The 24,140-nt window shown below is 31.9% G+C and overlaps 1 protein-coding gene across 3 annotated transcripts in view; it reads right to left on the bottom strand.

Moving 5' to 3' along the window:
- Positions 1-24,140, bottom strand: part of CDH18 (cadherin 18) — an 854,315-nt gene that overhangs the window by 187,270 nt on the left and 642,905 nt on the right. For all 3 annotated transcript variants that reach the window (XM_076007946.1, XM_076007945.1, XM_012738455.3), the window contains one exon: positions 4,388-4,507. In XM_076007946.1, the coding sequence (XP_075864061.1) occupies positions 4,388-4,507 (120 nt within the window). The remainder of the gene's footprint in view (positions 1-4,387; positions 4,508-24,140) is intronic.

The raw sequence follows: 24,140 nt of genomic DNA on the forward strand, positions 1-24,140 counted from the left end.
GATGTATAAACATTGCATGAAACATGATCCATGAGTTTAAAACATAGATACACAAATATTAAAATAAATAAATGGCTCCATTGTCTTTTTTTGGTGTGTGGCAAAAATAAACTATGGATGCTATTTATACTAATGTATGGATGCTAGTATTAACTGTCAATGATTTATATGTTTCATGTTAGTCATGACCAAGACACCTGATATTCACTATTGCCAGCATTGTAAACAATTGTAAAGAAAGCTTAACTAGGATTTTGTAAGCCAGTATACCCCTCTCTTTTTCCAGACATCAAATTTTAATCTAGATTTTCAGGTTTCCTGAATTGGCCATCAGGAAAATTCAATATATTTGTGTGAAACATACACAATGCATAACTTAAGTAATATGCACTATCAAAAATAACGTGAAGTAGTTCATAAGTTATTGGCTATGAAACACTTGGCAGAGTATACAATCAAATGTCTATCAGAGTAATGAGTATTAGCAGATTTTCATGTCCAATTAAAAACTACATTTCAGCCTTTCCTACAATACTTCCATTCTGTTCCTAAGGCTCAGAAATTGTACTTGGTGGATTTCTGGCTCTGAGTTTCATCTAAGTTAAGGAGACTAGTTCCTTTGTGTAGCAAATTGATCAATCAGCTTCTGAGGTCGCCACCTGACTGAAATTTTATAGTTTCTAAATAGTCACTGAAATCTTGAACATATTGATTTATTTTTAGCACAGTTGACAATATATTAATCAGACTAGGATCGAGATTTGAATTGTGTTAATAAGGAACCATCACTCACATTTCCCTTGCATTTGGTTATCTGACCACTTAATATGACTTTCTCGCTCAGCAACTGTCCTCAAAATGCCTTGCTTAAGTTTAGCTATTTTCTTAACTATTAAAATTTTTTCTTCACTTACTCCCTCTATAAAAAGTTCTTTACACCAGTGTAGTCAGATACATTGTATTTCTTTTAGCTCATTTCCATAGTCTCCAGTGCTTTTAAGTGGTAGTTAATGTTAAATCATCTATTTTATCTGTTAATTTCTTTTCTGTCAAAAGTCTCGCTCCAATTCATCACTTTTTAATGTACACTCCTCTTCTGTTGTTATACATTGAACAATCATGAAATAATTACCTCAACAAAATTTATTAAAAACAATAAATTATTCACAAGATTTGTATTTTACCATACTGATTAATGTGACTTTAATATAAAAATTCAGACATTATTAAATCAATTCTGCATAATATAATAACTCAACAGGCATGTAATTTACTTATTTGTATATAGCCATTCAGAGATGGTTTATAAAATAGGAAACCAAGGTCTTATTTGGCAGGTTATCATTGAAAAATTATTATGGATATCAAAATTTACCTTTTATGAAAATAAGGCAATCCAAATATTGATCTTAGACATGAGCACTCACAAATCCATTTGGTGACAAATGTTATGTTTTATTATAATTGGTCTTCAATCAAAGTAATTGAAAACATGTTGACATGGGCTCATGTCCATTAGGGGAATGGAATTGATGTTATTAGAACATATTTTTATAAATGACTACTATTCCCACAGTTCTTATATAACATCCTATCTGAACCGATTCTTTAGTTTTCAGTATGTTTGTATTTAATTAGCCATTTTTAAACACAATTTCAACTAAATTAATTAGTTATGAGGATGTTTGTGTAGTAATAGGGATTTTAAGTATCAATTGCCAAAATAGTGTTGGCTTCGAAGAGTAATGAGCATTTAATTTTAAAACCCCTCTTAGCACTTTCTACAGTTAATTGTCTAAGATATTTGCTTATTTAAAAGATCTTTCAAAATGCTTTCTTTCCTTAATGGCATAGTAGGACATATATCAATAGGTTCCCATGTTGTATTGGCCAGTATAATACTGACATAAAGACATATCAAAGCGGAGACATACATTTCATTCAATACATCGTATCACTTAAAGAAAGGAGCATAGAAATGTATGAGCAAAGAAAATTTCACAGAGCAGTATTTAAATAGCAGCCTATTTATGTTTGAGATAAACTTATATTTATAGTCTAATGAAGTATTCACTTAACCTATAATAAATATGTATAATCAAATACAAACTTTATTTATTGACATATTTGCTTCCCCCAAATCACAAACTATAGTAGAGTTCAATACTAGTAGGATGTTTCCCTCAGTGGCCTGCTTTATCCACCTGAGTGCATACACAAACGCATGTGTATGCACTAGCACAAACATATGTAAACACTCAGATATTCAGATACATGAACACACAGAATTTATATTTGTTTGTTAACCATTAATATGCATAATAAATATATGAAAATTTAAAAATATATAAACAGGATATCTATATCTTAGCAATATTCTTCTGCTAAGTGGATATAATATTTATTTATAAATAAACATTTGGCTAGGTATAGAGATCATTAATAGACTAAAGTCATATGTCTGTGTGCATGTGTGTTTATGCACTGTGCATGCATGCATGCATGTGTGTATAATCCTAAACAAAGCAATTGAAACATTTACTATCCTTATTTCTTTCCTCTATGGTGATGTATATTTAAGGTGGGATATATACTTATTTTATATTTGAAACAAACATAGTTATTGGGAAAATAGAACAAAATGAGAAAAATCAATAGCAAATAGCAAATTGATTTTCAATTCATTCTAAGCTCCTCTACCAGACCAATAATGTATACTTCTATGTATGTACATCTTTGTCCCACCACTTTTATTACTAGATGAATAAACATTTTTTTCTAAATATTTAGCAATATCTTGGAACTAAAAGTGTATGTCTCATACTCATTTTAAGTCACATTGTTATTTATTTTTATTATCTTTCGATTTCTATTTTTACTTTATAAACTATATGTTACAGTCTATTATACTCTATAATGCATATAAGGTTATATGAGGTGAATGTGATAACCACTGCACTACAGAAACTGCTAGCATATAGGGGTATGCATGTGTATATTCTTTATTTATATATCTGTATCTATACATATTCTTCATCATTTTCTTATTAAGTTGTAAGAAGGAAAGAGTTAAGTAGTATGTCTGAGATACATTCTTTGCAGTATACTTACATGTTGGAGCATCCCAGTGAAAGAAAAAAGGCAAGTAACCTAGTCAAATTATCATGTAGACATGATAAAGACCAAACTCTTGGCAAACAATCTAGTGGTATTAGCTATTGAGAAAGTGCTTGTCTACAACATCTTTTTAGTTGGACGTACCTCATTGTCTAAGACAATGGTGAATAAATCTATAATCTGTAGACTTATGGAACAGAGTTCTTTGAAAACTGAGCTGTATGCTATGTTATTATAAGGGTATAAAGAGGTATTTATGATCAAACATGGCTATCTCTTATGTTAGTTATATGGCTATGCTGTTTACTTGAAGATCCCATATGTTAATTTGATTTAGAGTATATCTAATGCGGTCAGAAAGGATCTACAGACCTGCTGAAACATTCTATATCTCTTCCGGCTTCATCTGTCTCAAATTATGTATATCCTTGAAATTTTACACTGATTTGTTACTGAACAGTTTTCTAAATTAAAAATGGTTTCATATTTAACCTGGTTTTTAGTAACAAATTGATTGTCAATGGGATGTACCTTTTGTGGTTTGGGGATTATGCTACTGTAAAAAACTCTATAATGCATTATTGAGTAATCTTCATTTCCATTTTGTCATGATATGATATAATGATATAATATGATATGATTGTTTTGGCCAGAAAAAATGAAGAAAATAAGAATTCATACTTTTCCTAAAAAATGTACATGTCTTTGATGTTACGTTCAGTTAATATTTTTTACATAACACAATATTTGAGGGCTGAAGAGTTTGTTCATCAGTAAAAAATGCTTATTCAAGACAGAGCAATTTCCCCAATGTAATACATTTGTGTGTGTGTGTATATAGCTAATAATTTATGTTGTAACGAAAATCAAATAACATATGGAAAAATTCCAATGAATCATTTACCTTCTTTGGCAAAGAATTAAAAATAATATGAAAACATAGAAAATGATATATTTGAAAATATCATCTAATGTGTGTAATACTCCATATTTTTGGAAACAGAAAGGGTTTATTTAAATTTTATAGGATTATTGAAAGCAGCTTTTTTCTATTATGGGTATAAATAATGGATAATCAAAATAATAAGAAAAGCACTTAATTTATCTTTAATTATTCAATCATATTGTTGCAGAAAAATTGAGGACATTTTAAAATGTGTTAAAATAACAATATATGATGAACATGGAGTACACATAAATAAAAACCATTGCTTTCTTTCATTATATTATAGCAAACACTTGCACACAAATTATATGTAAACATACTAACCTGTTTTAGGATCTACAGAGAAGTAAGGTTGTCCCTGGAGAATACTGTAAACCACCCGGGCGCTGTTTCCATAGGTAGGATCATCTGCATCAGTAGCTGTCACCTGTAGAACAGAGGTACCTGTGCATTCAGGAAAACAAATTTTAGTGTGTGATGGCATTTATCACATGATTAATTTGAACACAGAAAATAGGTATGCTGATATATCGATAGAGAACTATAATGGTTGTGTCCTACTAAATTTAATTCTTAAATTTATGCATAAAACACAGTCTTTGCTTTCTTTTCCTGCCATCAACTGTACTAAAAGAGAGTCCCAAACAGAATATTTGGTCTCAAGTCTTTTAATATGGTTTTATATGTGCTGATAACATTGTGAAGGGTCTCTTCTGACCTTCACATAACCACATTTGGTTGGACTGTCACTCATAAATCAAACTGCCATTAAGCATGCACTTAGATCAAAAGTATGGTGAAGGTATATAATGCATGCTTTATAACTATTCAGAAGACTGGAGGTGGAATGGTTTGTGATTAACGTAGAAAGGTGGGTGTATTGACATTACATTATCAATGGCATCAAAATAGCCCATTCAAGTCATTTTCTGTTATTCACATCCTTTTTATTTCTTACCTAGAATATTAATGTTTCATTACTGGTCCCCTAGGTTCAAAGCTCATTCCTTTCCTGTCTTCTATACAGTACCAACATAACTATATTTCTAAAATAAGTATCATAATATGCCTATTGCACTGGATTTTTGAAGATTAAAATAAATTTTTCAAGTAAATTATAAACTTTAAAATGTATATTTTGAGGTACTAAGATTAGTGAATGTATTATGTTGATTTCTTATGCCTAGAATTTAAAAACCAGTTGCATATATCTATGTCATGTTTCAATTATTCCTAAATGAAAACTAATCTAGGTGTAACATGACAAACATATATGAAGAGCCACACAAGTTCATTGTACAATTAGTGGGTAAGAACTCTCATTTATTTACTTAAAAATATACTTGATGAATCATCTAACACTCCATACTTGGTATTTTATTCTATATATCTAGAAATATTCTACTTACTAATTTGAATTATCTATGAAGCAAAAATACTGTCACAGTCAAATGAAAATGTATTAAAGTTTGTGTTCCTTTTGGCATTTTAATTTGGAAGTACTAACAATCATCCGTTTTTTAATTTTAGTAATTATTTCAATGATTTGGAATCTAATTGTTCAACAACAAAATTTATACTTGCATATTGAAATTTAGACACAGGTTTCAGAAAAGCTTGCTTTATTTCTTCAAGGTATCCCAGAAAATGTAACAGAATTAATATGCCAAAGTCACCTAAAAATCCTTATTAGTAGAGCATAAATGTATATGACTTTTAAAAACATACTATGATTCTGGCACCTAAATAGTATTTTTACATTGAGACTCTAAGAAAATATATAATTGTTAAAAAACTATGGTACATTGGTAATATTAAATATCACTCAACAATGAAAATGAACAGACTATTGATACATAAAACAACTTGGATGAATCTTCAGAAAATCAAACTAAATAGGAAAAAAAGCCAATCCCAAAATGTTTTATACTATGATTCCATATATATAACATTTTTGCAATTATACAATTTAGCAATGATAACAGACTAGAAGTTGCCAGAGGTTTGGAGGAGGAACTGGAGAGAGGAGGGTTTAGTTATAAAAGGGAAATGTGAGGGACCCTTATGAACTGCTCAGTATTTTAATTACAGTGATGAATATGTAAATATAAACAGGTGACATATTGTATAAAACTAATCACACTCATACATACCTGCAAATTTATACTAGTAAAACTAGGGTAATCTAAATATGATTGGTAGACTGTACCATTTCAAAAACCTGGTTAGGATATTGTTTCATAGTTTTGCATGATGTTACCATTTCAAAAAGTCTGCGAAGAAAACAAGAAATCTCTTCATATTTTTCTCACAACTACATGTGAATCTACAATGATCTCAAAATTATAAGTCTTAAAAACAAACAAAGATGTGTTCTTGCCTCATAGCTGGTCTATTCCTAGACAGCTTTATTTGGTCTGTGTATAACATGAGTTTTTCAATATAGCACTAAATTTTCTGGGTTGATTAAATCAATTTTCACTATGAACTTTCCAGGGCTAGTCACATATAAACTATCTCTACCACTATTAAGTATAATTATTATAATTTTAGTATATTAAGGACTTTTTATGTGATGGCACAACACTTGACCAATAAACAATATCCGTGCCTTCAACTTGTTTAAAGAATGCCACTAGGTAGTCATTTACACATAAACATTTGTTTTAAAGGCATTTTCATTGGCACCTTACTGAAAAAATAAAATGAAATAAAATCTGCAGTTAGGTACCCAGGTCAGTATGTAACAAACTCATAATGTGGTTAAAATGTTATAAAATTAAATCAGTCAAATATTTACTGATAGAAAAAGGATGATAATAGTTCTAGGCATATATGAATTACTGGGATTCAGGAAAGAGAAAGCAATATAGAAAACAAGAAAATAATGGCCATTAAGAAACCAGGCTTATGAAATCTTCAGGTTTTGAAACTAGTTTTGGCCCTCAAATAGTGATTTAAGCCTAAATGCTTTTTTAATATCTGAAGAGTAGTCCCTGGGCAAACATGCCATGGAAAAAAGCTGAGAAAGACAAACTGTGCAAGATCACACCTCATTTGCTGGGATAGATTGAAGGACCACATGAAAGAAAAAGAGTTGCTCCATTTAGCTTGAACTTTCTATGAAAGCCCAGCCTTGTTAAGAGAGAGTTGGGACACATGAAGGCAGTGATACATGAAATAAGGAACAACAAGAAAACAACTAAAAAGAAGAAGAAGGGTAGTGTGATGGTATTAACTAAGTGATGATTTAAAGTAGCAGAAGGAAGTGAGTAAAGCAGAGAAAAAGAAAATGTAATAACTCTCTAATCTGTTTCAAAAATATGGTCATGAACAGATGTATTCATCTCTGTGTAGTATGTCTCCACAGGTATTGGATACTCCTTTTTGCATGTGAAGCAAAGAACAGCAAATTACCTACTGTACTGTGCTTTGGTTGCACCCAAAGGCATGAAGATAACACTGTGAGTACACAGATTTCTGGCTGAAGGGAACATATATGAACAACAGAGCCCAACTAAAAGCCAACCTGCTGTAGAATACAGCAGGAGTGGAGATAAATAGCAGGAATGGAAAATAAATTTCTTGCCCAATTGTTTAGAGGTGTTTTACTAAGGAGGATTGCAAAGAGAGTTTCAGGCTGAAAGGAAAATATATTCTTAGCTTAGTTTCTTATTTATTTGAAATCTAGATGGAAAAATTATAAGACTCATTGGTACTTTCAGTAGTTCTTTACATTAGAAATAAATCCTTTTCAGTAATGTTCATGTTCCCCCCTAATTCATATGTTGACATCCTAACCCCCACTGTGAATTTTTGGGAGTGGGGTCTTTGCAAATACCCCATGAAGGGAGAACCCTTACAAATGGGATTAGTACCTTTATAAAGGAGGCACCATAGAGTTTTCTCACCCCTTCTGCCATATGAGGACACAGCAAGAAAATGGTCTTCTATGAAACAGGAAGCAGGCCCTCAGCAGACATGAAATCTGCTTGCACCTTGATCTTGGACATCTTGTACTCCAGAACTGTGAGAAATAAATGTTTAAGCTACCCAATCTATAGAATTTTGGTATAGTAGCAAAAATGAACTAAGACAATGAATAAATGAAGAATATATTAATATAATAAAACTCATCGAGGTATATGTCATGGGTTGAATTGCATCCCACAAAATTTATATGTTGAAGTCTTAATCCTCAGACTATGAACTTGTTTGGGAATAGTGTTATAACTAAATGTAGTTAGTTAAGAAAAGATCATACTGGAGTAGTGTGGACCCCTCCCTGATATTCTTATAAAAATGGAAAATTTGGAAAAAAGATACACACACACAGGGAGAACTCTATGTGACAATGAATACACAGGTCAGATTAATACATCTATAAGCCAAAGAACACTAAAGATTGCCAGCAAACTGCCAGATGCTATGAGTGAGCCATAGAATAGACTTTGTTCCCTCTGAACAAACCTGCTTAGTTTGTTCAGAGGGAAAAAACTTTGGTGACACATTGATCTCATATTTCTGGCTTTTGGAACTATGAGACAATACATTTCTGTTGTTTAAGCCATCCAGTTTGTAGTACTTTATTAATAGTATCATAGCTCTAGTAAATGAATACTGTGTGTTACATTTTCAGTAGGAAGAAATGACATTTATTCTCATAGTTTACAGTTGCCTTTTAACTGAATCTGAGTAAGAATATAAAGTTGCAAGTTAAGAAAAAATGTATAATTGCTTATGCTATTTGGTACTGGATACATCATAAATGAGATGCAACCAAAAGTTATCCCCACAAGTATATTAACCTAGGTAGATATTAATATTTGATGTTCTTTGAATATCAGCCACTTCTAAGGATCTATCTGTTGATATTTAAAAGTAAATTAATGCATTATATTGGTCATTTTAATGAAGAAAAAAATCTCCCTTATTATACCAATCACTTATTCATGCTAATTTGCCCAAATTGTGTACATAGTATAAAGAGAAAATTATCATTTTCTACAATGCTAGACTTTGAAATGGAAATATATATGTAATGCTGAAAATTCTATCATTTTGCAAGAATATTATAATAGAAATCTATTTTTCTCTGGAAATTTGAGAAATTTTTATAAGTATTTGATCAGTAAATAATAAACCAACAGCCTCTCTCCTAGAGAACTGATTTCCCATCCATAAAAACAGAACAACAAACAAACAAACAAAAACTTTCAAAAGTACTGTAGAAGTATTATTAATGTTTATAATTATTTCCATTAAAAACAATTATCACAGAAATATTATACTTTGAAATTTCATCAGCTTTTTGGTATATAATATTTTCTTCTCTTATTTTTCAGTATATTATGGGGGTGCAAACATTTTGGTTACAAGTAATGACTTTGCATCGCCCAAGCCAGGGCTACAGGCATGCCCCTCCTCCATACACCTCATTCATTAGTTGCATGTTTACCCACTCCCAGCCCCCACCTGACCAACACCCAATAAATATTACTATCATTTGAACATCTTAGTATTGATTAGGTAGTACCAATTTAATGATGAGTATATGTAGTGATTATTTTTCCATTCTTGTGATACTTTACTTTGAAGGATGGGATTAAGCTCTACCTAGGATATTATAAGAGGTGTTAGATCATCATTGTTTTTTATCATCAAGTAATATTCCATAGTATACATATACCACATTTTATTAATCCACTCATATATTTAAGGGCACATAGGTTGTTTCCACATTTTGCAATTGTGAATTGTGCTGTCAAAAACATTCAAGTGCAGATGTCTTTATTATAGCGTACAAATCAGTGGCATTCATATATGCCAATAACAGTCAAGCTGAAAATCAAATAAAAATGCAACATCTTTCATGTCTTCAAAGAAAATTAAATATCTAGGAATATATTTAATGAAAGAGGTAAGAGAAATATATAGGGAGAACTATGAAACACTGAGAAAAAAAATTGTAGATGATCTAAACATATGGAAAAATCTACCATGCTCATGGTTTGGCAGACTCAATATTGTTAAAATGTCCATACTATCTAACGTAATCTACAGAATTAATGCAATATCTATCAAAGTACCATCATCATTCTTCACAGATCTAGAAAAAATAATTCTACACTTTGTATAGAACCAGAGAAGACCTCATATAGCCAAAGGAATCTTAAGCAAAAAGAACAAACTGGGAGGTATCAGTCTACCAGACTACAAGCTTTACTACAAGGCTATAGTAATCAAAACAGCATTAAATTGGCACAAGAACAGAGACATAGACCTTTGGAACAGGCCTGAGAACCCAGATATGAATCCATCCACATATTGTCATCTAATCTTTTACAAAGCAGACAAAAATATACATTAAGAAAAAGAATCTCTATTCAATAAATGGTGCAGGAAAAACTGGATAACCACATACAGAAGATTGAAATTGGATCGCCACCCCTTACATCTCAAAAAAATCAACTCGAAATGGATAACAGACTTAAACCTAAGGCATGAAACCTTAAGAATTCTAAAGGAAAATGTTGGGAAAACTCTTATAGGCATTGGACCAGGGAAATAATTTATGAAGAAGACCCCCAAAGCAATCACAGCAGCAACAAAAATAAATAAATGGGACCTGATCAAATTAAAAAGCTTCTGCACTGCCAATGAAACTATCATTAGAGTGAATAGACAACCTACAGAATGGGAGAAAATATTCACATGCTACACATCTGATGAAAGTCTAATAACAAGACTCTATATAGAACTCTATATAGAACTCTATTAAGAAAATCAACAAGAAAAAATCAAACAAATCCATCAATAAATGGGCAGAGGACATGAACAGAAACTTTTCAAAAGAAGACAGAATAATGGCCAGGAAAAACACAAAAAATGTTCAACATCTCTAATCATTAGGGGAATGCAAATGAAAACCACAATGAAATTTCACCTAACTCCAGTGAGAATGGCCTTTATCAAAAAGTTCCAAAACAACAAATGCTGGTGAGGATATGGAGAGAGAGGAACACTCTCACAATACTGGTGGGACTGTAAATTAGTACAACCCCTGTGGAAAATAATTTGGAAATACCTCAAAGAGCTAAAAATGGAAATATCATTTGATCCAGCAATCCCACTACTAGGCATCTATCCAAAGGTATACAATATTTTCATGTTAATTATTTCCTATGGCATACACTTAGCTATTCCCATGCTAAGGATTAGTACCTCTCAGCTGATGTTTTATACAAAGCTGAAAAACACTCAAGTACATAATAAAAGCTTTCAAGATATTTTTCTACAATAAAACTTAAGTATTATTTCCTTTAGGGATTGCCCTGTGTCATTCCTTCCATTTGGGTTTTTTTTTCTACTTCTGCTTTATAAATAGTGCATATTTTGGACAGTTGCATATCAATGAGAAGCAAAAAGAGTGGACTTCCTCAAAAGTCTCTAAAGACTAGTTTGAAATATTTAATAAGACATTTTAATACCAAGCAAATACTCTCTCAGATTGCAAGTTGTTATGCATGACTTGTCAAGGTTCACAGTGCTGTTAAAATCTCAAGAGATTCAACGTTAAACAAGAACTCGGAGTAAAAATAAGCTGAAGATTTATGAAGGCTGAGAGTACCTCTCTGAAAGAATCTCAGAGGGCTTAATTCTCATAAGATTTTCCAAGGAACTGTATAAAAGCAATAGTCATCAAGACACCACTTAAATTTTATTCTTCACAAGAGGATTGTAATTTCACCAATAGAGCAGTAACATTGGCTTCTAGTCATTGTGTAATTTGATAAAGCTTTGGGTATTCACTCAACAGGCATTGGGTAAGAATAAAAATTCTATTTGCAAAGCACTTATGAAATGTTTGAGCTGATTGACAAAACAAAATTCACTATTCTAACTATGTTCTAACTATTTATTTTAAATCACGGCTATTGCTAATTTCTGTGTACATTCAACAAGATCGTATTCATGGAACTACCTAATGTGAAATTTCACATCCCCCTGTAAATTTTATATTCTATTCTTCAAATGGAAAAAATAATCATTGGGGAAATAATGTGGATTGAGTGCCAATGATGTGGGAAGCCCTGTTTTACGAGCCATTAAATTTAATAATGAGATTAATCTATTAAGAAAATTACATTTGATGCCATTTTACAGAAAAAGACATTAAGGTTAGAAAACTATAAAGTTGACAATTACAGTAGAGAGAATTCAAGCTCAGACCAATCTATTTTGATAAGTTACATTTTTTTCCTATATACTCCGTTGCTCCATCCAGATATGATCTTGTTGAATCCTGTTTGATAGTCACATTATTTCCTGTCTTTTTCTCCTATGTGTTCCTCGATGAGGTATAATGATAGTCCAGATGGATCTACCTGGGGAGAAGTAGTTTTATATGCCATATCCACAGCAAAGACCAAGCCAGTGAATATATTTTTGTAAAATGAAATTGTCCTATAGGATAATTAGAAAAAAGTGATCTCCAGGTACTGACTACACTGCTCTGCTCCCCTGCAACCTTGTAGAATGCTCATAATTCTCTTCATGGCTGTACAGAGTAAGTGGCCATAGTAAATGTTGACTAGACTAACCATATGACCACCAGTCTCACATATCTTATAAATAAATTTGCATATTCTCTTGGATCAACTTTCTACCCTGTCCTGCTTTGCTCTGTTTGCAGGAAACTAATAACTGTCATTGACATTGATTAGCTTTCTTTACCAACGGAACAATGGGAAGTAATAGAGGGAAATTATAAAACAATAAAAGTCAATTTCCCTCTCTCTCCAATTCTCTGTCTCTCTCTTTCCTTCCCTTTGTCCCTCCCACCCTTCTTCTGCTTTGGGTGGTATCTCTAGCAATGACCGCAGCTCTTCAATGGTTCCAGCTCCCTCTCAGCAGACCCTTTCCATGGCACATGCTATGGGATCAGATATTACTACCCTCCTACCCTTAGAAGAGCTAAACTCCTTCACTCATTGTCTCACAGTGTATTATTTAACATTTCAAGTCCTCCATTTTTGTAACTCTTTCCCTTCACTAGATTCCCTCTATCGATCCACCTGCAGCGGATTTGTTTTTTTCTCACAGAACCCTGATTGTCATAAAATGTATTAAGAGATTGCTCCCTAACATTCCTTCATCCATTTTATAAGAGTAATGACTACCCACCATCAAACAAGAAGTTCTGTATTTAATTCTACTATAGTGAATTTACACTGCTCTAGTTTTTCAAGGAGCCCACCACATATTTTCACTGTGTCATCTATAGGCATTTTTTCTGCAGGGTAAACAATGTCATCTTCATTGTCATAGCAGTGCTCAAAAAGTTTCAAATTTTGGACCATTTCAGATTTCAGATTTTCAGATTGTGCATGTTCAACCTGTGCTTTTAAATGAGAATCTGGATGCTCTGTACCTTCAATAGCTTGAATTATTCAGCATATTGGAATCTAACAAATATATCATCTAGAGAGTTATTCATTGCATGAAAAATAAAATGATGAGATTTTGGGGGGGAATGTTTCATAACGTTGAAAATTTATATATATGTATAATTATATGTTTATATGGTGTTTGAAAACTCAAATACTTGTCAAAGTATTCTATCAGTTATTTTTCTTTTATGTATGAAATGTTTTAGAGATTGTTTCTTGAAAGAAGTTTATTTTCTTTTAATTAATGAAGTTGGAAAGTGATGATCCTACTAACAAGAATAATGCAGTTTTTTTACTGAATAATTTATTACATGGCTGTATTATCAGAGTTAAATATTTTCTGTTTGGCATTGGTAGTAATTAAGTCTATTGCATTGTTGCTAATTTTATATTAATTTCTGATTAAAAATATTAATGTGTATAACCTGCATTAATTTTCAGTCTTTGAAAAATATTCCATTGGAAAAATAAAAGTTGTTGCCAAGTCCAGCATTTTCTAGATAATGTAATATCATTTGGGCTAAATTTTTATTCAACAATAACAACAAAGACAGAAACTTAGCCAAAAACCAAATAGGCAAGTAATCAATAACAACAAAAAAGAAATACCAGGGATCGATAGAAATATTTTGTCCCTGTTTATTCAAAAAAGTTGTCAATATTTCAAACTAGTCTAATAAACGGTTATAATATATATTAATAATCCATATCCATAATACATACAGTAAATGTTATATATAGTCAAATATGTATAAATATATGTGTGTGTGTATGTGTGTGTATGCAAACTTATATGCATACAATTGACATTCAATTTTTGAGTTCAATCACTGAGGAAATAACACCAGTTTATTTTTTTATTTTTTGTCAAATAGTTAAAATTAATAATTCATAAAGATTATAATAGCATAGTCTATGTATATTTAAAGTAACCAAAAAACAAGATAAAGAGAACCATATAGATATAATTAAAAGCCACCTAACTTCTTCATACCCATGTGTGCTCCTACGAGATCTGCTATCCCACTATAGCTACTCTTCTTTTACCTACTAGTATTTTATTCATTATAAATTATCTGATTTCACCACATTTTAAAATGATATATTGATATACTACAGTGAAAGATAACGAAAGTGCTGCATCTAAATAACCCCCAATACCTCTCCTCACCATACAGAATTTTAATTACATGCTAGTATTAGTTTTATCACTTTATATGAAATGATTAAATCCTTATTTCTTGCTTAATTTTAAGCAAAAAATATTGTGCCCTTAAAGATTTCTATGGAAATATATGTTATTCACCATCCTTTAACCCTTGATTTTTGTCAAGTTATATAATTATTTTAGATCATTGTAGTAAGCAATATCATATTCTTTCTCTATAACAAATGACTTCTATTCTTTTTCTATGGTTTAATTTGAGAGACTGAATACATAAATGGGCAATGGGCAAATTGATTATAGAACTTGACCCACAATCTGCAACAACCAGACCAGCAAACTAACTCATTATCTTTAGTAGCCAGTGGCCACACATGGCCTGGACTAGATTAATAACTATCAGTTTCCCTAATTTTTATACCACTTCCAATTTAGGATCACTAATAGAAAGCCAAATATGCATTTCCAACCTACCACATAGGATGGCCTACTTCTGGTTATTCCTACAGCGCCCCCATGCCAAGAGCTTCCACTGAGGGTATAACTGAAACCTTCCATTTTTTTTCTACTGTAAAATATTCCCAATTACCTGGCCTTTGAATCTCTGCCAAAATGCTGACTCCTTGGCTATAGGAAGCTGGAAATAAATAACCTTAGCTTGTTGACATTTGGTGGTCTTCATTTGTTTCTACAGATTAAAGAAATCAAGATATAATAAGCACTATTTAATTAAGAAAAAAGTATTATTGGATAAACCAACCAATGAGTCTTGAATAATTTTAAAAAGCTGCAAATACCTGTATGTTTAAACTTTTGCCGCCAAAATGAGAACATTTAAATTGCCAAAATCAAATACCTCTTCAGAATTATTAAATGTATATGCCATGTTTTCTCATTTTCTTTATCCAATATAATTTTCTCTCTAGAAATATTGTATAATTTTTATTAGTAGTAATTTACTAATATATAATTTACCAATTATAATTTTTACTATTAGTAGTTTACTGAAGTTCATAAAACTGCATCTACTGCAGTTGTTAATTTTTACTAGTCTTTCTATATCAGAAATTTTGTAAATTATTTTGAGTCCTTTCACATCTGAAAACTCCTTTATTTTTTCTCATATTTGAACATGTTGCTACTAGGATCAAAGTAGAATTTTTTTATATGATTTGCTATTGTCTTCTCATTTCCATCTTTGCTAATGAAAAGTGTAACATAAAAAAAAAATATTTGCACCACTGGTGTGGTGGCTCATGCCTGTAATCCTAGCACTCTGGGAGGCCAAACTGGTAGAGCATATTTTATAAAACAATACTTGGAATCACTAAGTTTTCCATGCCTTTGTAAGTCTCAGTTTCAGTAAGTGCTTTAATCACACAGACTCTAAGTCAGAGTGTAAATTTTGTTATAAAGCAGTGGCAAGATAAGTACTCTTATATTTCTCTCCTAAAAGGACAATAAGGAACTATTCCCATTAAATCTCTTTTTGTTAATTGTATTGATCATATTGATTATTTTAAATTAGAGAAATAAAACAAGTTTTTGGTAAGAAAAAAAAAATACTACTCCAATGCCATTTCCCTTAAGAAAAGTGACCTTTAACAGTGTCGTGTATATCTTTCCACAATTCTATCTCTGCACATTCAAAGTTCTATACTGTAGTTGTGTGTATATACTATACAAAACACTACGCAGTTTTTCTTCCACCTAACAATTTGTTGTGGACATTTAAATGCCAACTGTATAAAATATTTTTTTTAATTTAGGTAATTTAATTGGAGGATATAATTGAAATAATTTTAAAAATAAGCAAATAATCAAGATTTGAGTGTGTACAATAATTCTGAAAAATAAGTGAACATAAGAATGCATATGAGTAGTGTCCCTGAATAAGGGACCTGAAATAATGGAATAGAAAAAAAATGACATTAAGATGCAACTGAAGAATTTAAAATCCAGTACTAAAGAACACTTGAGTGTAACAATTAAAATTATGTACAGCTTCACACATGAAAGGAAAATTATACAGCATTTATAGTAAATTATTGAACTTTATAAAGAACAGATTCTTTGTTCTGTTCTTATGTAATACATATTTTTATATAATATATAATTTTAATAGCTACATTATATTCCACATTGCTTATTGATGCATGTTTAGAGTTTTCTAGTGTTTTTGTGTTGGTTTTCCATTACTGTGTAACAAATTACCAAAAAGAATTGTGTATCATAAAAGCCATTCCATTTGCTTATGTATGTGTGGATGGATGTTTGCTTGTTTCTTGGTATTTACGTGTACTACTGTGATAAATTTAAAGAGCAGCTCTCCCTTTCTGAAAGAACACAACTTCCCTGACATTCCATGGTGTTTTCATATAGGACAGCAGTGGAAGTTTCAGAGAGGCCCGTTAGCTTGCTCAGGCAAGATAAATCTAGACTCAACTTCACAGAGTTATCTCCTTGTCAGGGCACAAGAACAAGACTAGTTTATACATACTAAAGCATGTAATGAAATTGGCTGAGAGAAGCTCAATGGATCTCAAGAAGGCTTTCAATTAAGACAAAGAGAATGAAGCCCTGACCATTGAAGACTGAGCAAAGAAAACCAGTGGGAACAAAGAAGACTGGTAGAAAGTACTGACAATAGTCTTCCTCACTGTGTCTTTCCCCTATATGATGTGCCATCACTCTGCAACTGATCCCAGTGTTTTCTTCTATACACAATTGCTGTGCATTCCTGCTATAGCTGACAATTGTATATTCACTCTCTACCTCATCATTGTGACTTTCTCTATACCAGATCACCTGGCATTCCTTCTATATCTTATTGCTGTGTTTTCTCTTTATACTTGATACCGTGTCTTCTCTCTATACCTGGTCACTTTGCCTTCTTTTTATACCTGACCACTGTACCTTTTAGCTATACCTGATTGCAATGTTTCTACTTTACATCTGACACCCATGCCTTCTTCAATTTATACCTGGGCACTATGATTTTCTCTACACCTGATCCCTGTACCTTCATACTAGACTTAGTCACTATAATTTTTTTCTCCATATTATGATCTCCTGCCTTCACTCTGTATCTAATTGCTGGGCCCACACTCCCTATACCTGACTTTGAGCTTTCTGTACCTGATCACTGATATTTCACTCTATATATGACTCCAAGGAAATGAAGAAAGCTATGCAAACTGTGCCTCAGAAAAGAAATTAGATATTCCAAACAGAATTAGAAATCAAGCTCAATTAAAAGTGAGGCTGGGGGCCGGACGTGGTGGCTCACGCCTATAATCCTAGCACTCTTGGAGGCCGAGGCGGGCGGATTGCTCAAGGTCAGGAGTTCGAAACCAGCCTGAGCGAGACCCCGTCTCTACCAAAAATAGAAATAAATTAATTGACCAACTAAAAATATATATACAAAAAATTAGCCGGGCATGGTGGCACATGCCTGTAGTCCCAGCTACTCGGGAGGCTGAGGCAGTAGGATCTCTGAACCCTGGAGATTGAGGTTGCTGTGAGCCAGGCTGACGCCACGGCACTCGCTCTAGCCTGGGCAACAAAGTGAGACTCTGTCTCAAAAAAAAAAAAAAAAAAAAAGTAAGGCTGATCATTGCACATATGGGCATATGGGTTTTTAGAATAAAATTTCAGCAGTATATGTTCTAATGCAATAATTTCATCGTTTGTTTAAAAACTTTGTCAACTTATAAAATTGTACAATAGTTTCAATTTATGTGCTTTTATTAAAATATAGGGATAACTGCATAGAATTATTACTGATTATTATTTTCAGTATCTTCTTTGAGACTTGGTTTAATTCTGTTTTCAGTAAGAAAGAAAGAAATAACAAAAGGTAGTCATTATTAGGATGTATTTATAAGTTGTGGTTAATTTGTTACAAAATAAAAGGTAACTAACATGGAAGAAAATCTAAGAGAAAAAAGAAGAAAGTTATGAGACTCGAAGATTTTTGTCAGTTTACGATTCATCAGTTGTCCCATGTGTCACCTCATGGGCATTGCAATGTACTATGTATAAGTGTAGCGCCAGCCTAACTTTATTGAAATGATCTCATTCTGCAGATTATGCCCCAGGGTAATGATTTTAAAACGGCTACTTAAATCCTGGCAGGTGTCCAGAGTGAAGGTCCCAAGATGTTTGGGCAGAACTAAATCAGTGCTCCAACAAGGGGTTCAGTAAAGTCAGCACAGCTGGTACCTCTCCTTTTTGGTCTGCAACAAGGAACACAGACGCAAATTGAGTGGGCTTGGGACTTTAGAGATTGGAGGTTTAAAAAAGAAGACATGAAATATTAGAGACATGTCAGTACATCTTCAAGAACAAGGAACCTTGTGCATTTTAAGGATCAAACAGTAAAACTTCATCTTTTCTTTATCTGCAAAGACACGCTTAAGTGTTCCATTGAACCTAAAATTTATTAAATATATACTCATATCTGATAAAATAAAATATTTATTCTATCTGTCATAAATTAAAAAAATATCATTTCTACAAACTGTTCACTATGTTAAATGCTTCTCAATGATGTTTAATAGATAAGTATATTTTATTAATGTCCAGAAAAGGTAGAGATTTATGTATTTTCATAAGGAAATCTTTATTTGAAAAAGAAAGCTATGAAGTTTCCTTTTAGCTAAATTGCAATGTGATCTGGTATGATATTATTTGAAACAATTTATATATATAAAGCATTCAGAAAAAATAGAGTGATGGAAATACAAACAAATTTAAGTTCACACTACAAGCTCTTGATTCTAGGTGAAAGGCTATAATTGCATAAATTTGGGTATATATCCATAAACATAGAAGGGACAAAATGAGTCTGGTACTAAAGAAAAGGGATTTATTAATACGCACAATTAAAATAAACACTGTTATCAGCTTTTTATTAATAATGATATGTCTTTGCAATATTGTTAATGATCTTAATCATTTATGATGTTCTTTTCATGTAAGAATTGCAATGCCATTTACAAATACGATTTTATTCATTCTATCTTTGTTTGTAAAATGCCACATGCTTGAATGATGACTCAAAAAGCATATTATTTTTCTCTTTGTACTGTGATAAATCATAGCATCAACTTATTATCTCCTATTTCTTAAGTCTCATTCCTGAAAAACTTGGCCATTTGATAAAATTATAGAAAACTAAATTTAAAAAGTATTTCTATAGAATAATTGATAGAAGATAAAAAAGATCATCAACACTGGCATGATAATATACAGCATATCACAAAAAAAGGAAAATGAAAAATCTTAAATCTGCATTGAAAAAATATCTGCAAATCTCTTATGGACCAATTCAGGGTACATTTACCCTCAATAGTATTATAATGTTACTCTGTCCACATATGTTCACTTTGTTGAAACTGATTAAATATTTAGATGAATCTTTAAATTAATAATATATATTAAATAATATAATTGCCAGTACCTTTCTAGGCACCCAACATAATTCAAGTAGTCTTCTAAATTAAGGCTATTAAACAGAGATTTCTTTTAAAAATGAGAGCCAGTATGGCTCTCCAAGTAACCCCATAATTATTCGTTCTGTAGGAACAAATAATCTTATTTTATCCACCGATTTTCTTCAGTGTTTTTATAATATTGTTCATTTGAATGTGGCAATTAATATTTATACACCACGATTGTTCACCTCACCAGATAGAACCTATTTTGGTTATAAATTATATGGCATGATCATTCTAACATTACAAAATTCTCTTCAGAAGTGACTGTAAATTTAACAAATGTATTTCTTAATTTATGTTTCTACTTTGAAATTTTATCATTCCCTTATCATGCATGTTTCCTAGGGAAGTAGTTCTCAACTGAGAGTAATTTTGCCCCACAAAGGGCATTTGGCAATGTCTGGAGACATCACAATTTGGTGGCGGTGGGAGAGATAAAATTGGCACCCACTGGGTAGAGGGTAGGGATACTGCTAATCATCCTACAATGCACAGGGAAGCTCCTCACAACAAAGAATTATCAAGCCCAAAATGTCAATAGTGGAGACATTTAAAAACTCTTTCCTAGGATAATACAATTTTCTAGATAATAGTTGAAATTACATTGTGTAAATCAAAAAGATAAAGAAAAACTTTATATTAATACTAAACATGCTTCAAAAATCAGTTTATTTTTGCATCTTTCTTTATTAAACCATCCAGAATGCCACTGAATTTTTCTGCTGATTATTGCCCACAGACAAGAAATATACAACCACATCATGCTTTTCTCACTAGCAATATTACACACTGCAATTACTTGGAGTGGTTCCATGATCATTACTTCACACTGTTGAGACATAAGAAACTATAAGTTGTTAAAATCTTGCACACCCAGGAAGTCTCTGCTGCTGCCTTCTCTTTATGCTCAAATCATATTTTGCAAAGCTATATAAGGAACCTATCATTTGCATGATCTTCCTGTTTATTTCCCCAAAACATGCAGACACACACACACAACACATACTCCTAATTGAACTATAAACTCACAGGGAAGAAAGGAGCAGTTTTCATCAGCACATCTTCTATGTGGAATGCCCACTTTCCCCCATTTTGTAATTGAGAAACCCAAATTCATTATCTAAGATTCATCAAGGATGTCTTCTCTAATCCATAAGCTGAGCTCCTTGGCCTACTCTCCAGTTCTATTTTTGTGCTTATCAGAACCCATATTGAAGTTTTCTGTTTATATGTCTGCAGTCTGCTCAAAGATAGTGGCCTTGTTTTATTTACCATTTTATTACTTTCCACTATCACAGCTCTCAGCACATAAAATGTCTTCGCTCTGTCTTCCTCTCCAGAAAGAACTGGATGGATATAAAGAGATAGATTTTTTTTTAAATAACTGGATGATTCAAAACCCAATTAATGAGTACATGGTATAAGCAATGATCTTAGCCACTATATGGTAAGAAAAATTTTGTTGCATATCTACATTATTATTAGCCTTTATTAAGTATATCTTTAAATTAAGTGTTGATATTATAAAAATTTTTTATCACAAATTTAGATTTTACTTTTTATCATTTTATAAACGTATATATATATATATATATATATTGAATAGGGAATAATTCATTTCTTTCATACCAGATATGTCAAAACACATTTTTTAGAAGTAACCACCTTCAACAGTATGTGTGTGTGTGTGTGTGTGTGTGTGTGTGTGTGTGTTTCCTTCACATAGATATTTCCTGTGCATGTCCATGCACGTGCTGCAACAAATCTGCATTTTCCAACAAAACTGAGTTCTCTCAGTAACACATAAGGAAGGCTGGATATTGGTTAGAAAACTAACAGTGTCTACCCTAAGGGAAGAAAAATTATCCTATGTATTTATAACAATTCCATTTTTATGTGTATATGTATGTAGTCCAGAAGGCACACAGAACACTAGCTGCCATAGATGAACAGACACTTTGTCTATCAGGAATATAACAACTATCCTCTAATTGTTCCCTTGACTCTGGTTTTATCCCCTGAAATCTCTTATAATGGGTATTGGCAAACTTTTTCTGCAAAAGGCAGTGCAGTAAATATTTTAGGCTCTGTGAGCCAGCCATATGGCCTTCATCCCAACCATCCAACTGTGCCACTGCAGTACCAAAACTACTGTAGATCATCTTCAAATGAATGAGGGTGGCTGTGTTCTAGTAAAACATTATTTACAAAAGCAGAAAGCAGGCTATATTTACCTCCCTCTCTATTATTTGCTGATCTTTGCTCTACAATATCACTAGCTTTTTATTTCTAAAATCAGAGTTCATGTGAATCAGTTATCAGCCATTCTTAAGCACACAATGTAAAGTGAGTTTCTCCCTACACTAACTTTCATACTATCTTCATTATCCATTCATTTTACAATGTGCATTATATTCTACAATGGCGATTTTTATGTATTTGTTTTTCCACAACAATTAATTCATAAAAACATATATGCACACTACTAAAATACAGTTTTCAATGTTCAGCCTATGGCTTGTTGTAAAATTATTCTTTCAATAAACTCTTGCCTGAAACCAGAGTAGTACAGAGACTTAAAACATATTCTGTATTGTCCTTTCTCTCTCTCTTTTTTTTTTCCTATACAGATAAAAACTTCAAATACTTATTTTTGTTTCTTTTCTTTTCCCAAATTCTGTGGGTACAAATATTGTTATGGTTACATATCTCTACTCCTTTTAGATATTATTTTTTGTCCTTTAACAGTACTCCTCTCAGTAACAGAACTTAAAAATATTAGCTTTCCCCCATTCTCATCCTCCACCCCAAGCCCTAGATGAGAACTTTAAAGTGTTTGACTGGTTCTCAAGCCCTCAACCCCATAGCCTTTGCTGTAATAATTCCTTTATGTTTCATGATTCTTAGACTGTAAAGGATTTTTTTGCTTCATAAAAAGTAACCATTCACAGTTAACTCTTTGTTTATACACACACACACAGACACAGATACATACACATACACACATTTATTTCAGAGTTCACTACTGATAGCTTTTATCCTCTTCTTGTCATTATCCTTAGCTTGTAGAACTCTGTTCTGATTCATTTCAACTATTTTCAATTTCAACTATTTTCTCAAATATTTTTCTAGTTTAGGTAGGAGGATGATACACTTTCTGGATCATTCTCCAAATATTTACTTCATCCTAGCAGATAATTTGACTGAGCAAAAAATTTGAGGTTTCAGCTTTTTCACTGTAGGTTGTAAATGGGATTGAACTCTTGGCTAGATTCCAGTATTTGAAGTAGCAAATATGAGGTGAATACATATTTTTCCTAGTAGATAATTTTTAAAAATCTGAAAGTTTGTAAAATTTTCTCTCTGTTCTTAGGCTTTATGAAATTCACCAGTATTTATCTATGTTTTATTTTTATTATATTAACCCTTCTTGGAACTCAGAAAATCTGTTAAATTTATAAATTCATTATAGTCTTTGCTTCAAAGAAGAAGATATTATTGTTCCTTTCCTCCATTTGTTATTTTTGTCGTTGTTGTTGTTCTCTAGGAAAACATGTTATTCACATGATAGTTCTAATGAATATGGACTCTAAGTCTCTTTTTCATACAACTCCATAATTTTATATTTTTGCTTTGTGATTATTATTAGCTCTTTCTTTCAGTCTGATTTATTCTTGAATACTAGGACAGTGATTTGGGTCTGATCAGAGACCATTCATGCCTTCAATCCATATATTGATTTTTTTTATTATTATTTACTTATTTGTTTAAAACATGGCTTCAAGTTACAGAAATCTCTTTGTGATGTTCTTAAAGAGCTTCTAGCATTCTTATGATCTGCTGTTCAGTACACTGTGTCTTTAGGTAAAGATTGCTTTGCTTGTTTTATTCTCCCTGGCGCTTTGCTCTCTATGGTTATATTTGTGTCTTTTATGCTCACTGGGGCTCTTATTGCAGCT

The sequence above is a fragment of the Microcebus murinus genome, chromosome 11 (assembly GCF_040939455.1).
Source record: "Microcebus murinus isolate Inina chromosome 11, M.murinus_Inina_mat1.0, whole genome shotgun sequence".
NCBI classification, from domain to species: Eukaryota; Metazoa; Chordata; class Mammalia; order Primates; family Cheirogaleidae; genus Microcebus; species Microcebus murinus.